The sequence below is a fragment of the Ranitomeya variabilis genome, chromosome 1 (genome assembly GCF_051348905.1).
Source record: "Ranitomeya variabilis isolate aRanVar5 chromosome 1, aRanVar5.hap1, whole genome shotgun sequence".
NCBI lineage: Eukaryota > Metazoa > Chordata > Amphibia > Anura > Dendrobatidae > Ranitomeya > Ranitomeya variabilis.
In genome coordinates this window covers 87,850,006-87,862,743 of record NC_135232.1, presented here as the reverse complement: position 1 = coordinate 87,862,743, position 12,738 = coordinate 87,850,006, and the positions used below count along the sequence as shown (strand labels likewise).

The following is a 12,738-nucleotide window of genomic DNA, read 5'->3' as shown; positions in this document are numbered from 1 at the left end:
CACATTAGCGTTTTTTGGCTTCCGTCGCAATGCGTCGTTGGAGAAAAAACGCATCCTGCAAAAGTGCTTGCAGGATGCGTTTTTTCTCCATTGGCTTGCATTAGCGACGCATTGCGACGGATTGCCACATGTCGCATCCGTCGTGCGACGGATGCGTCATGCTTTGGCGGACCGTCGGCACAAAAAAAGCTACATGTAACTTTTTTGTGCGACGTGTCCGCCATTTCCGACCGCGCATGCGTGGCCGGAACTCCGCCCCCCCGCACCTCACAATGGGGCAGCGGATGCGTTGAAAAAACAGCATCCGCTGCACCCGTTGTGCGGCGCTTACAACGCTAGCGTCGGTACGTCGGCCCGACACACTGCGATGGGCCGAGTACGACGCTAGTGTGAAAGTAGCCTTAGGCTTCTTTCACACTTGCGTCGGTACGGGGCGGTCGCAATGCGTCGGCCCGACGTACCGACGCACGTTGTGAAAATTGTGCACAACGTGGGCAGCGGATGCAGTTTTTCAACGCATCCGCTGCCCAGTCTATGTCCTGGGGAGGAGGGGGCAGAGTTACGGCCACGCATGCGCGGAAATGGCGGACGCGACGTACAAAAAAAAGGTTACATTGAACTTTTTTTGTGATGACGGGGGCTAAAGTTATGGTTAGGGTTGGGGCTAAAGTTAGGGTTAGGGTTGGGGCTAAAGTTAGGGTTAGAGTTGGGATTAGGGTTAGGGTTTGGATTAGGGTTAGGATTAGTGTTACGTTTGGGATTAGGGTTGGGATTAGGGTTAGGGTTGGGATTAGGGTTAGGGGTGTGTTGAATTTAGGGTTTTGATTAGGGTTATGGTTAGGGTTGAGATTAGGGCTGTTTTGGGGTTAGGGTTGTGATTATCGTTAGGGTTGTGATTAGGATTATGGATCGGGTTGAGATTAGGGTTAGGGGTGTGTTGGAGTTAGGGTTGGAGTTATAATTTGGGGGTTTCCACTGTTTAGGTACATCAGGGGGTCTCCAAACACGACAGCCAATTTTGCGCTAAAAAAGTCAAATGGTGCTCCCTTCCTTCTGAGCTCTGCCGTGCGCCCAAACAGTGGTTTACCCCCACATATGGGGCATCAGCGTACTCGGGATAAATTGGACAACAACTTTTGTGGTCCAATTTCTCCTGTTACCCTTGTGAAAATAAAAACTTGGGGGCTAAAAATCTTTTTTGTGGGAAAAAAAAATATTTTTTTATTTTCGCTACTCTGCATTATAAACTTCTGTGAAGCACTTGAGCATTCAAAGTTCTCACCACATATCTAGATAAGTTCCTTAGGGGGTCTAGTTTCCAAAATTTGGTCACTTTTGGGGGGTTTCTACTGTTTAGGTACATCAGGGGCTCTGCAAACACAACATAACACCCACAGACAATTCTATCAAAGTCTGAATTCCAAAATGGCGCTCCTTCTCTTCCGAGCTCTGCCGTGTGCCCAAACAGTGGTTTACCCCCACATATGGGGTACCATCATACTCAGGACAAATTGGACAACAACTTTTGGGGTCCAATTTCTCTTGTTACTCTTGTGAAAATAAAAACTTGGGGGCTAAAAAATCTTTATTGTTAAAAAAAATATATTTTTTATTTTCACGACTCTGCATTATAAACTTCTGTGATGCACTTGGGCATTCAAAGTTCTCACTACACATCTAGATAAATTCCATGGGGGGTCTAGTTTCCAAAATGGGGTCACTTTTGGGGGGTTTCTACTGTTTAGGCACATCAGGGGCTCTCCAAACGCGACATGGCGTCCGATCTCAATTCCAGTCAATTTTGCATTGAAAAGTCAAATGGCGCTCCTTTGCTTCCGAGCTCAGCCATGCGCCCACAGTGGTTTACCCCCACATATGGGGTGTTGGCGTACTCAAGACAAATTGTACAACAACTTCTGGGGTCCATTTTCTCCTGTTACCCTTGGTAAAATAAAAATTTGGAGGCAAAAAGATCATTTTTGTAGAAAAAATGCGATTTTTTTATTTTCACGGCTCTACGTTATAAACTTCTGTGAAGCACCTGGGGGTTTAAAGTGCTCACCACACATCTAGATAAGTTCCTTAAGGGGTCTAGTTTCCAAAATGGTATCACTTGTGGGGGGTTTCCACTGTTTAGGCACATCAGGGGCTCTCCAAACGCAACATGGCATCCGATCTCAATTCCAGCCAATTCTGCATTGAAAAAGTCAAACGGTGCTCCTTCACTTCCAAGCTCTGCGGTGCGCCCAAACAGTGGTTTACCTCCACATATGGGGTATCGGCGTACTCAGGAAAAATTGCACAACAAAATTTGTGGTTAAATTTCTGTTTTTACACTTGTGAAAATTAAAAAAAATGGTTCTGAAGTAAAATGTTTGCAAAAAAAAGTTAAATGTTCATTTTTTTCTTCCACATTGTTTCAGTTCCTGTGAAGTACGTAAAGGGTTAATAAACTTCTTGAATGTGGTTTTGAGCAGCTTGAGGGGTGCAGTTTTTAGAATGGTGTCACACTTGGTTATTTTCTATCATATAGACCCCTCAAAATGACTTCAAAGGTGATGTGGTCCCTAAAAAAAACATGGTGTTGTAAAAATGAGAAATTGCTGGTCAACTTTTAACCCTTATAACTCCCAAACAAAAAAAAAAAATTGTTTCCAAAATTGTGCTGATGTAAAGTAGACATGTGGGAAATGTTATTTATGAACTATTTTTTGTGACATATCTCTCTGATTTAAGGGCATAAAAATACAAAGTTTGAAAATTGCAAAATTTTAAAAATTTTCGCCATATTTCCATTTTTTTCATAAATAATCGCAATTAATATCGAAGGACTGTTACCACTAACTTGAAGTACAATATGTCACGAAAAAACAATCTCAGAATCAGCGGGATCCGATAAAGCGTTCCAGAGTTATAACCTCTTAAAGTGACACTGGTCAGAATTGTAAAAATTGGCTCGGTCATTAAGTACCAAATTGGCTCTGTCACTAAGGGGTTAAAGGCACAAAAATGTAAAGTTTGAATTTTCGCCAAATTTCCATTTTTTTCATTTTCATAAATAAACGCAAGTCCTATCAAAGAAATGTTACCACTATCAAGAAAGTACAATATGTCACGGGAAAAAAAAATAATCTCAGAATCATCAGGATCCGTTGAAATGTTCCAGAGTCATAACCTCATAAAATGACAGTGGTCAGAATTGTAAAATTTGGCCTGGTTATTAAGGTCAAAATTGGCTCTATCACTAAGAGGTTTAGAGGTTTACGTTGAAGTCAACCACAACATTGGCCCAAATATTTGTCATAAGCCACAAGGATCATTACATCATTACAATGATCTTTCATAGTCACCATGTAGGACCACAACAAAACAATCGTATTCGTGATCATTCTGTTCCCATCTGACTTTCTAAACAGTCTGGTGAACCAACACCAATCCACTTGGGTATGGCCCTTGTCCTGGGGTGATGTGACACAGAAAACTATCATTTTTATACCAATGAATGATCAAGTGCTCAACCACCGTTTCGCTGCTCATCTGGGGACACGTTTACACAGGCTGATGACGGAGGACCAGCCTTCTACGAGTGCCCAATTGTTGTCTTACCTACATGCACCTTAAGCAGTTGCCAGATTAATCTGCTAGTAACTTATCCGCCTGCAGGACAAAAGGATCAGATGGGAAAATGAGAACCACCCATCCCTCTAATATCTGTTCGGGGAGAGTTGGGGGGCTCCCATACACTATGGATCATGGTGGAGAAACTCAATTCCCAAGGGGACACATAAGACGCCTTGACTTCTGTGGAGGAACAAAGCAATAGGCTGAAGGAAATTCTGTTCAATGTTAATGTTCTTGTTTAACACTGAGCAGAATTCCCATAAGTGTGCTGATTGGCTGCCAATACGTGTAACCAGAGCAGCCATCGGTGGTGGCCATCTGTGGCTCCTCTTCTCACTAGGTCTGGTCCATAATGTCATGCCAGACTTACTTATCCTAAGAGGAGCCAGGGATGCCAGCAGGTACATGGCAGGGCTCAGGCCTGATGGCCACAGATATTGGACTAAGGTCTTAAGAATCATTTTGATTAACCATCAGTGTTGTGATCCGCTTTTTGGGCTCCCCTGGTGGTGGCTGGTGGTACTGGAGGCTTGTGTGTGCTTTTCTCCCTCAGCTCACCTGTTTCCATCAGTTTTGGGAGTTCCCTATTTAGCCTTGCTCTCCAGTCACTTCCTTGCCGGTCATCATTGTAACCTGAGTCATTCAGTTGCATGTTCCTGCTACTAGTCTGCTGATCAGCTAAGTGGACTCTTGTCCTTTTTGTTTTGTATTTTTTGTCCAGTTTACAGTTTTGTCATTCCCTGTTACTGGAAGCTCTTGTGGACTGAAATTGCCACTCCTGTGTCATGAGTTGACACAGGAGTCTTAAAGTAATCTCAGGATGGGTTTTTGAAAGGGTTTTTCAGCTGACCGTGAAGTCCTCTTTTGTATCCTTCCTCTATCTAGTAAGTGGACCTCGCTTTGCTAAATCTACCTTCATACTGTGTATGTCTTTTCCTCTGAACTCACCGTTAATATATGTGGGGGCTACTATCATCTTTGGGGAATTTCACTAGAGGTAAGCCAGGTCTGTTCCTTCCTCTTCCAGGCGTAGTTAGTTCTCCGGCTGGCGCGTGGCATTTAGGCAGCCGTAGGAATGCTCCCTGGCTACTGTTAGTTGTGTGGTAGATTTAGGTCACGGTCAGCTTGAGTTTCCATCACCCGAGAGCTAGTCTGTTATTTTGTGCTTCTGATGTTCCCATGCCATTGGGGAATCATGACACATCAGCCTTCTAATAACCATGGATGCCTCTTACTGGGCAGCGACCATTACTGAGCTTTCCCGTAGTCTCTATCCAAGTCACGTTCTCTGTCTCCATCTCATTCTTGGTCTCCAGCTTTGTTTCGGTAACAATCTTGCGCTCTTTCTTTCTCCTTCTCTTTGTCTTGTTCCCTTTCTTTTCTCACTTGTGTTCCCTCAGCTTGTCTCTTCGTTCTCCAATGTCATCAGTGTCGGGCTGGGGTGCTGAGGACCCTCCTACAACACGGATTCTGGGGGCCGCTATTCATCTACATGTAAATATTACCCTCAGTCACAAGGTTACCTCTGCCCCTATATAACAATGCACTGGGCAGTTTCTTACATGAATGATGAGATGTCACCATTGTCTGTACACAGGGAACCAAGTGTAATGTGACAAGTACTGCAGAGAGGAGCACAGGGGCCCATCGGGGGATGCACCAGAACCTCCGTGAGCCAATCCGAGCATGTACCTGACCTGTGTCTACGGGCAACGTCTACGCAGGTCAGGGCCATACTGCATGCCAGCAACCTTCAATGTTGCCAGTAAAAGACGCCAGCTTAGTCGCACTTGATTTACAGCCCTCCGGCAGTGCGGCTCCTCAGGCCAGAACACCCCCAGGTCTGTGTGTAGACACAGCTTCTCTGCCAGCACCAAGGAGAAAGAAGCTTCCTTAAACAAGTGTTTTCCAAGGAACAAAATTCATATTTAATCAACTGATCTTGGAATAACAATAACTTCCACAATTGGATGTGTTTATGTAAAATGTTCCTGTGCCGAGATAATCTTATGACTGTGCCCCTGCTGTGTACTGGCTGTGTCCGAACGTACAGGAACATGGTCTGAATATACCACAGATCCTGGGCAGGGGAGGAAGCAAAAGACTATAGAGACAGGACAGCACGGGACCTCTCAGAAAGCAGTAGCGGTGGTCCCGTGCTGCCCTGTCTGTATACTCTCTTTCTCCCCCATCCTGCCCAGGAGCTGTGGTATGATCAGACCATGTAGCACACAGCAGGGGCACATTTATAAGATTATCTCAGCACAGGAACATCTACTATAAAATTGTCTAAGGGTCACTTCCGTCTGTCCTTCTGTCTGTAACGGTTATTCGTTCGCTGATTGGTCTCGGCAGCTGCCTGTCATGGCTGCCACGACCAATCAGCGACGCGCACAGTCCGGAAGAAAATGGCTGCTCCTTACTCCCCGCCCGGCGCCCGCATACACCCCTACGGTCTGCCCTCACACAGGGTTAATGGCGGCGGTAACGAACCGCGTTATGCCGCGGTGTAATGCAGTCCCTTACCGCTATTAACCCTGTGTGACCAACTTTTTACTATTCATGCTGCCTATGCGGCATGAATAGTAAAATCATCTAATGTTAAAAATAATTAAAAAAATAAAAAATCGTTATATACTCACCGTCCGTCGGCCCCCTGATCGACAACAGGCTTTTCCCGGTCGCGACGCCGCTGTCCGCTCCATGCTGCGATCTCGCGAGATGATGACGTAGCGGTCTCGCGAGACCGCTACGTCATCATCTCGCGAGACCGCAATGCACTCTTGGGACCGGAGCGCACCAGCAGCGACGGTAACCGCTTCGCCGGAAGGTGAGTATATAACTCTTTTTTATTTTATTTTTTTTTAACAGGCATATGATGCCCTTTTTAAGCTGTGTCATACGTGGATGGGCAATATACTACATAGCTGGGCAATATACTACGTGGCTGGGCACTATACTACGTGGCTCTGCTGTATACTATGTCCCTGGGCAATATACTACGTGGCTCTGCTGTATACTACGTCCCTGGGCAATATACTACGTGGCTCTGCTGTATACTACGTCCCTGGGCAATATACTACGTGGCTCTGCTGTATACTACGTCCCTGGGCAATATACTACGTGGCTCTGCTGTATACTACGTCCCTGGGCAATATACTACGTCCCTGGGCAATATACTACGTAACTGGCCAATATACTACGCGGCTCTGCTGTATACTACGTCCCTGGGCAATATACTACGTAACTGGGCAATATATTACGTGGCTCTGCTGTATACTACGTCCCTGGGCAATATACTACGTGGCTGGGCAATATACTACGTGGCTCTGCTGTATACTACGTGGCTGGGCAATATACTACGTGGCTGGGCAATATACTACGTGGCTGGGCAATATACTACGTGGCTGGGCAATATACTACGTGGCTGGGCAATATACTACGTGGCTGGGCAATATACTACGTGGACATGCATATTCTAGAATACCCGATGCGTTAGAATCGGGCAACCATCTAGTTATATATAAACATCCAATTGTGGAAATTATTAATATTACAAGATCTATTAACTAAAAATGTACTTTGTTCCTCAGCCCCTATAAACTTGATGGCTTCTCGGCCCTCACTGCCCCATCCTCAGCTCTGTAAGCCATGGGCTGGTACATGCCAGTGCGCAACAGCCCTGGCTATAAGAAGCTACATTACATGGCAATCTGCGGGGAGCAGGGCTGACACCGCCGGACTGGGGGGTTACAGTTAGAGTCAATCACGGCCACAGTCCCCTCCTGGCTGCACAGACAGCAGGATCAGGACACAACACACAGAAGAGGCGCAGGAGCAAGTCCTGAAAAAATACCCATTTAGTAAAGGATAAAATTCTCTGTGGGATTGTGGTCTTGTTACCCATAGCAACCAGACATCAGGAATCATTACTGCAGAGTGGGGACTAAGGGGTATGGTTTCTCCTTGTGCAGAGTGACAAGCCAGGCCTGGCATGTCAGAGTGAGGAGACTTATAGGCTATACATGCTCCTCTGGGAATTTAAATATGCAAATTGTCTCTTCAGAGGGGAAGAGGACAAGAACTCTAGCGCCACCTATAGGAAGCAGCAATCCTACAAGTCACTATGATTTAGGCTAACAGCCAGAATCTCCCAATCTGTAAACTGAGATTCTGGTCTGGCTCGCACCCCAAGTCACGTGACAAGGCTGGCTACAGGGTCCATAGTGACGTGGGGCAGCTGCTTCCTATAGGTGGCGCTAGAGTTCTAGTCTTCTTCCTATCTGGAGGTAATTTGCATATTAGCGCTGATTATAATCCCAGGACGGTTGCTACAGGCAACACCGCCCACAGCGCACATAGTATGTGTGTACATCCTGGCCCTCAGTGTAGAGCGGTCATTACCTGTCCATGTTCTCTGCTCAGGCACGTAATAATACTTATTCCCGTACAGGTCAGTGCCCATGTGGTGTCTCACTGTCCCCAGTGTCCTCTGCAGGAGGGAGCGCAGCTTGTCCATGCTGTGTGAGGGAGTAAACAAGGAAGACACAGAGGAACGTGCTCTACCGGCACAAGCCCGCACCACGTGATTGGCCCTCGAAAGTAAAGATAACCCCGCCTCCGCCCGCCATAACCAATCACACGCCCGTATATTCAAAACACTGACAAATAATCCCGCCTTCCCAAATTTAGCCAATCAGAACACAGTCGCCTCCTATCATAGCCAATAACGGCTTCGCTCTGTCTGCTCTAGTCATGGCTGACCACAACTCCGCCCCCTCTCATGATAAAAAGCGATAGCGTCCGATCCCAGCAACGGCTCCGCCTCCAACCGCGGCTTGTCAGGAACACTAGAGGGAAAGATGTATGACGGGCAAAAATGTTCCTATGGTGCAGCCGCCGCCATTTTGTAGAAGCTCAAATGCCCAGGTCGTCATGCGTGAAGAAAGCATGTGAAGCAGAGACTGACTCATTTACCATGTCAAATATACGGGGGCCCACTACAGTGGCGCAGGGTGGATGCTATGGAGGCGCTATAGTGGCGCAGGGGGGATGCTATGGAGGCGCTATAGTGGCGCAGGGGGGATGCTATGGAGGCGCTATAGTGGCGCAGGGTGGATGCTATGGAGGCGCTATAGTGGCGCAGGGGGGATGCTATGGAGGCGCTATAGTGGCGCAGGGGGGATGCTATGGAGGCGCTATAGTGGCGCAGGGGGGATGCTATGGAGGCGCTATAGTGGCGCACGGTGGATGCTATGGAGGCGCTATAGTGGCGCAGGGTGGATGCTATGGAGGCGCTATAGTGGCGCAGGGTGGATGCTATGGAGGCGCTATAGTGGCGCAGGGGGGATGCTATGGAGGCGCTATTGTGGCGCAGGGTGGACGATAGGGAGTCGCTATAGTGGCGCAGGGTGGATGCTATGGAGGCGCTATAGTGGCGCACGGTGGATGCTATGGAGGCGCTATTGTGGCGCAGGGTGGACGATAGGGAGTCGCTATAGTGGCGCAGGGAGGATGCTATGGAGGCGCATTGTGGATGCTATAGTGGCACAGGGTGGACGGTATGGAGGCACTATAGTGGCGCAGGGGGGATGCTATGGAGGCGCTATTGTGGCGCAGGGTGGATGCTATGGAGGCGCTATAGTGGCACAGGGTGGACGCTATGGAGGTGCTATAGTGGCGCAGGGGGGATGCTATGGAGGCGCTATTGTGGCGCAGGGTGGATGCTATGTAGGCGCTATAGTGGCGCAGGGGGGATGCTATGGAGGCACTATAGTGGCGCAGGGGGGATGCTATGGAGGCGCTATAGTGGTGCAGGGTGGACGCTATGGAGGCGCTATAGTGGCGCAGGGTGGACGCTATAGAGGCACTATAGTGGCGCAGGGGGGATGCTATGGAGGCGCTATAGTGGCACAGGGTGGACGCTATGGAGGTGCTATAGTGGCGCAGGGGGGATGCTATGGAGGCGCTATTGTGGCGCAGGGTGGATGCTATGGAGGCGCTATAGTGGTGCAGGGTGGATGCTATAGTGGCGCACGGTGGATGCTATGGAGGCGCTATTGTGGCGCAGGGTGGACGATAGGGAGTCGCTATAGTGGCGCAGGGTGGATGCTATGGAGGCGCTATAGTGGCGCGTTGTGGATGCTATAGTGGCACAGGGTGGACGGTATGGAGGCGCTATAGTGGCGCAGGGTGGATGCTATGGAGGCGCTATAATGGCGCAGGGTGGATGCTATGGAGGCGCTATAGTGGCGTAGGGTGGACGATATGGAGTCGCTATAGTGGCGCAGGGTGGACGCTATAGAGGCACTATAGTGGCGCAGGGGGGATGCTATGGAGGCGCTATAGTGGCACAGGGTGGACGCTATGGAGGTGCTATAGTGGCGCAGGGGGGATGCTATGGAGGCGCTATTGTGGCGCAGGGTGGATGCTATGGAGGCGCTATAGTGGTGCAGGGTGGATGCTATAGTGGCGCACGGTGGATGCTATGGAGGCGCTATTGTGGCGCAGGGTGGACGATAGGGAGTCGCTATAGTGGCGCAGGGTGGATGCTATGGAGGCGCTATAGTGGCGCGTTGTGGATGCTATAGTGGCACAGGGTGGACGGTATGGAGGCGCTATAGTGGCGCAGGGTGGATGCTATGGAGGCGCTATAATGGCGCAGGGTGGATGCTATGGAGGCGCTATAGTGGCGTAGGGTGGACGATATGGAGTCGCTATAGTGGCGCAGGGTGGATGCTATGGAGGTGCTATAGTGGCGCAGGGGGGATGCTATGGAGTCGCTATAGTGGCACAGGGTGGATGCTATGGAGGCGCTATAGTGGTGCATTGTGGATGCTATAGTGGCGCAGGGTGGACGCTATGGAGGCTCTATAGTGGCGCAGGGTGGATGCTATGGAGGCGCTATAGTGGCGCAGGGGGGATGCTATGGAGGCGCAGGGTGGACACTATGGAGGCGCTATAGTGGCGCAGGGTGGATGCTATGGAAGCACTATAGTGGCGCTGGGTGGACGCTATGGAGGCGCTATAGTAGCGCAGGGTGGATGCTATGGAGGCGCAGGGTGGATGCTATGGAGGCGCTATAGTGGCGCCGGGTGGATGCTATGTAGGCATTATAGTGGCGCAGGGTGGATGCTATGGAGGTACTACAGTATAGTGGCGCAGGGTGGATGCTCTGGAAGCACTATCGTGGTGCAGGGTGGATGCTATGGAGGCGCTATAGTGGCGCAGGGGGGATGCTATGGAGGCGCAGGGTGGACACTATGGAGGCGCTATAGTGGCGCAGGGTGGATGCTATGGAGGCGCTATAGTGGCGCAGGGGGGATGCTATGGAGGCGCTATAGTGGCGCAGGGTGGATGCTATGGAGGCGCTATAGTGGCGCAGGGGGGATGCTATGGAGGCGCTATAGTGGCGCAGGGGGGATGCTATGGAGGCGCTATAGTGGCGCAGGGGGGATGCTATGGAGGCGCTATAGTGGCGCACGGTGGATGCTATGGAGGCGCTATAGTGGCGCAGGGTGGATGCTATGGAGGCGCTATAGTGGCGCAGGGTGGATGCTATGGAGGCGCTATAGTGGCGCAGGGGGGATGCTATGGAGGCGCTATTGTGGCGCAGGGTGGACGATAGGGAGTCGCTATAGTGGCGCAGGGTGGATGCTATGGAGGCGCTATAGTGGCGCACGGTGGATGCTATGGAGGCGCTATTGTGGCGCAGGGTGGACGATAGGGAGTCGCTATAGTGGCGCAGGGAGGATGCTATGGAGGCGCATTGTGGATGCTATAGTGGCACAGGGTGGACGGTATGGAGGCACTATAGTGGCGCAGGGGGGATGCTATGGAGGCGCTATTGTGGCGCAGGGTGGATGCTATGGAGGCGCTATAGTGGCACAGGGTGGACGCTATGGAGGTGCTATAGTGGCGCAGGGGGGATGCTATGGAGGCGCTATTGTGGCGCAGGGTGGATGCTATGTAGGCGCTATAGTGGCGCAGGGGGGATGCTATGGAGGCACTATAGTGGCGCAGGGGGGATGCTATGGAGGCGCTATAGTGGTGCAGGGTGGACGCTATGGAGGCGCTATAGTGGCGCAGGGTGGACGCTATAGAGGCACTATAGTGGCGCAGGGGGGATGCTATGGAGGCGCTATAGTGGCACAGGGTGGACGCTATGGAGGTGCTATAGTGGCGCAGGGGGGATGCTATGGAGGCGCTATTGTGGCGCAGGGTGGATGCTATGGAGGCGCTATAGTGGTGCAGGGTGGATGCTATAGTGGCGCACGGTGGATGCTATGGAGGCGCTATTGTGGCGCAGGGTGGACGATAGGGAGTCGCTATAGTGGCGCAGGGTGGATGCTATGGAGGCGCTATAGTGGCGCGTTGTGGATGCTATAGTGGCACAGGGTGGACGGTATGGAGGCGCTATAGTGGCGCAGGGTGGATGCTATGGAGGCGCTATAATGGCGCAGGGTGGATGCTATGGAGGCGCTATAGTGGCGTAGGGTGGACGATATGGAGTCGCTATAGTGGCGCAGGGTGGACGCTATAGAGGCACTATAGTGGCGCAGGGGGGATGCTATGGAGGCGCTATAGTGGCACAGGGTGGACGCTATGGAGGTGCTATAGTGGCGCAGGGGGGATGCTATGGAGGCGCTATTGTGGCGCAGGGTGGATGCTATGGAGGCGCTATAGTGGTGCAGGGTGGATGCTATAGTGGCGCACGGTGGATGCTATGGAGGCGCTATTGTGGCGCAGGGTGGACGATAGGGAGTCGCTATAGTGGCGCAGGGTGGATGCTATGGAGGCGCTATAGTGGCGCGTTGTGGATGCTATAGTGGCACAGGGTGGACGGTATGGAGGCGCTATAGTGGCGCAGGGTGGATGCTATGGAGGCGCTATAATGGCGCAGGGTGGATGCTATGGAGGCGCTATAGTGGCGTAGGGTGGACGATATGGAGTCGCTATAGTGGCGCAGGGTGGATGCTATGGAGGTGCTATAGTGGCGCAGGGGGGATGCTATGGAGTCGCTATAGTGGCACAGGGTGGATGCTATGGAGGCGCTATAGTGGTGCATTGTGGATGCTATAGTGGCGCAGGGTGGACGCTATGGAGGCTCTATAGTGG

General features: G+C 50.7%; 1 protein-coding gene across 2 annotated transcripts in view; it reads right to left on the bottom strand.

The window, feature by feature from the left end:
• Nucleotides 1-8,233, bottom strand: part of NDUFAF2 (NADH:ubiquinone oxidoreductase complex assembly factor 2) — a 221,427-nt gene extending 213,194 nt beyond the window's left edge. The window contains exon 1 of one of the 2 annotated variants that reach the window (XM_077285919.1): nucleotides 8,026-8,233. In XM_077285919.1, coding sequence (XP_077142034.1) covers nucleotides 8,026-8,140 — 115 coding nt within the window. In that variant the 5' untranslated portion in view covers nucleotides 8,141-8,233. The remainder of the gene's footprint in view (nucleotides 1-8,025) is intronic. The other variant, XM_077285908.1, reaches the window with a different exon arrangement.
• Nucleotides 8,234-12,738: the final 4,505 nt, after the last annotated feature.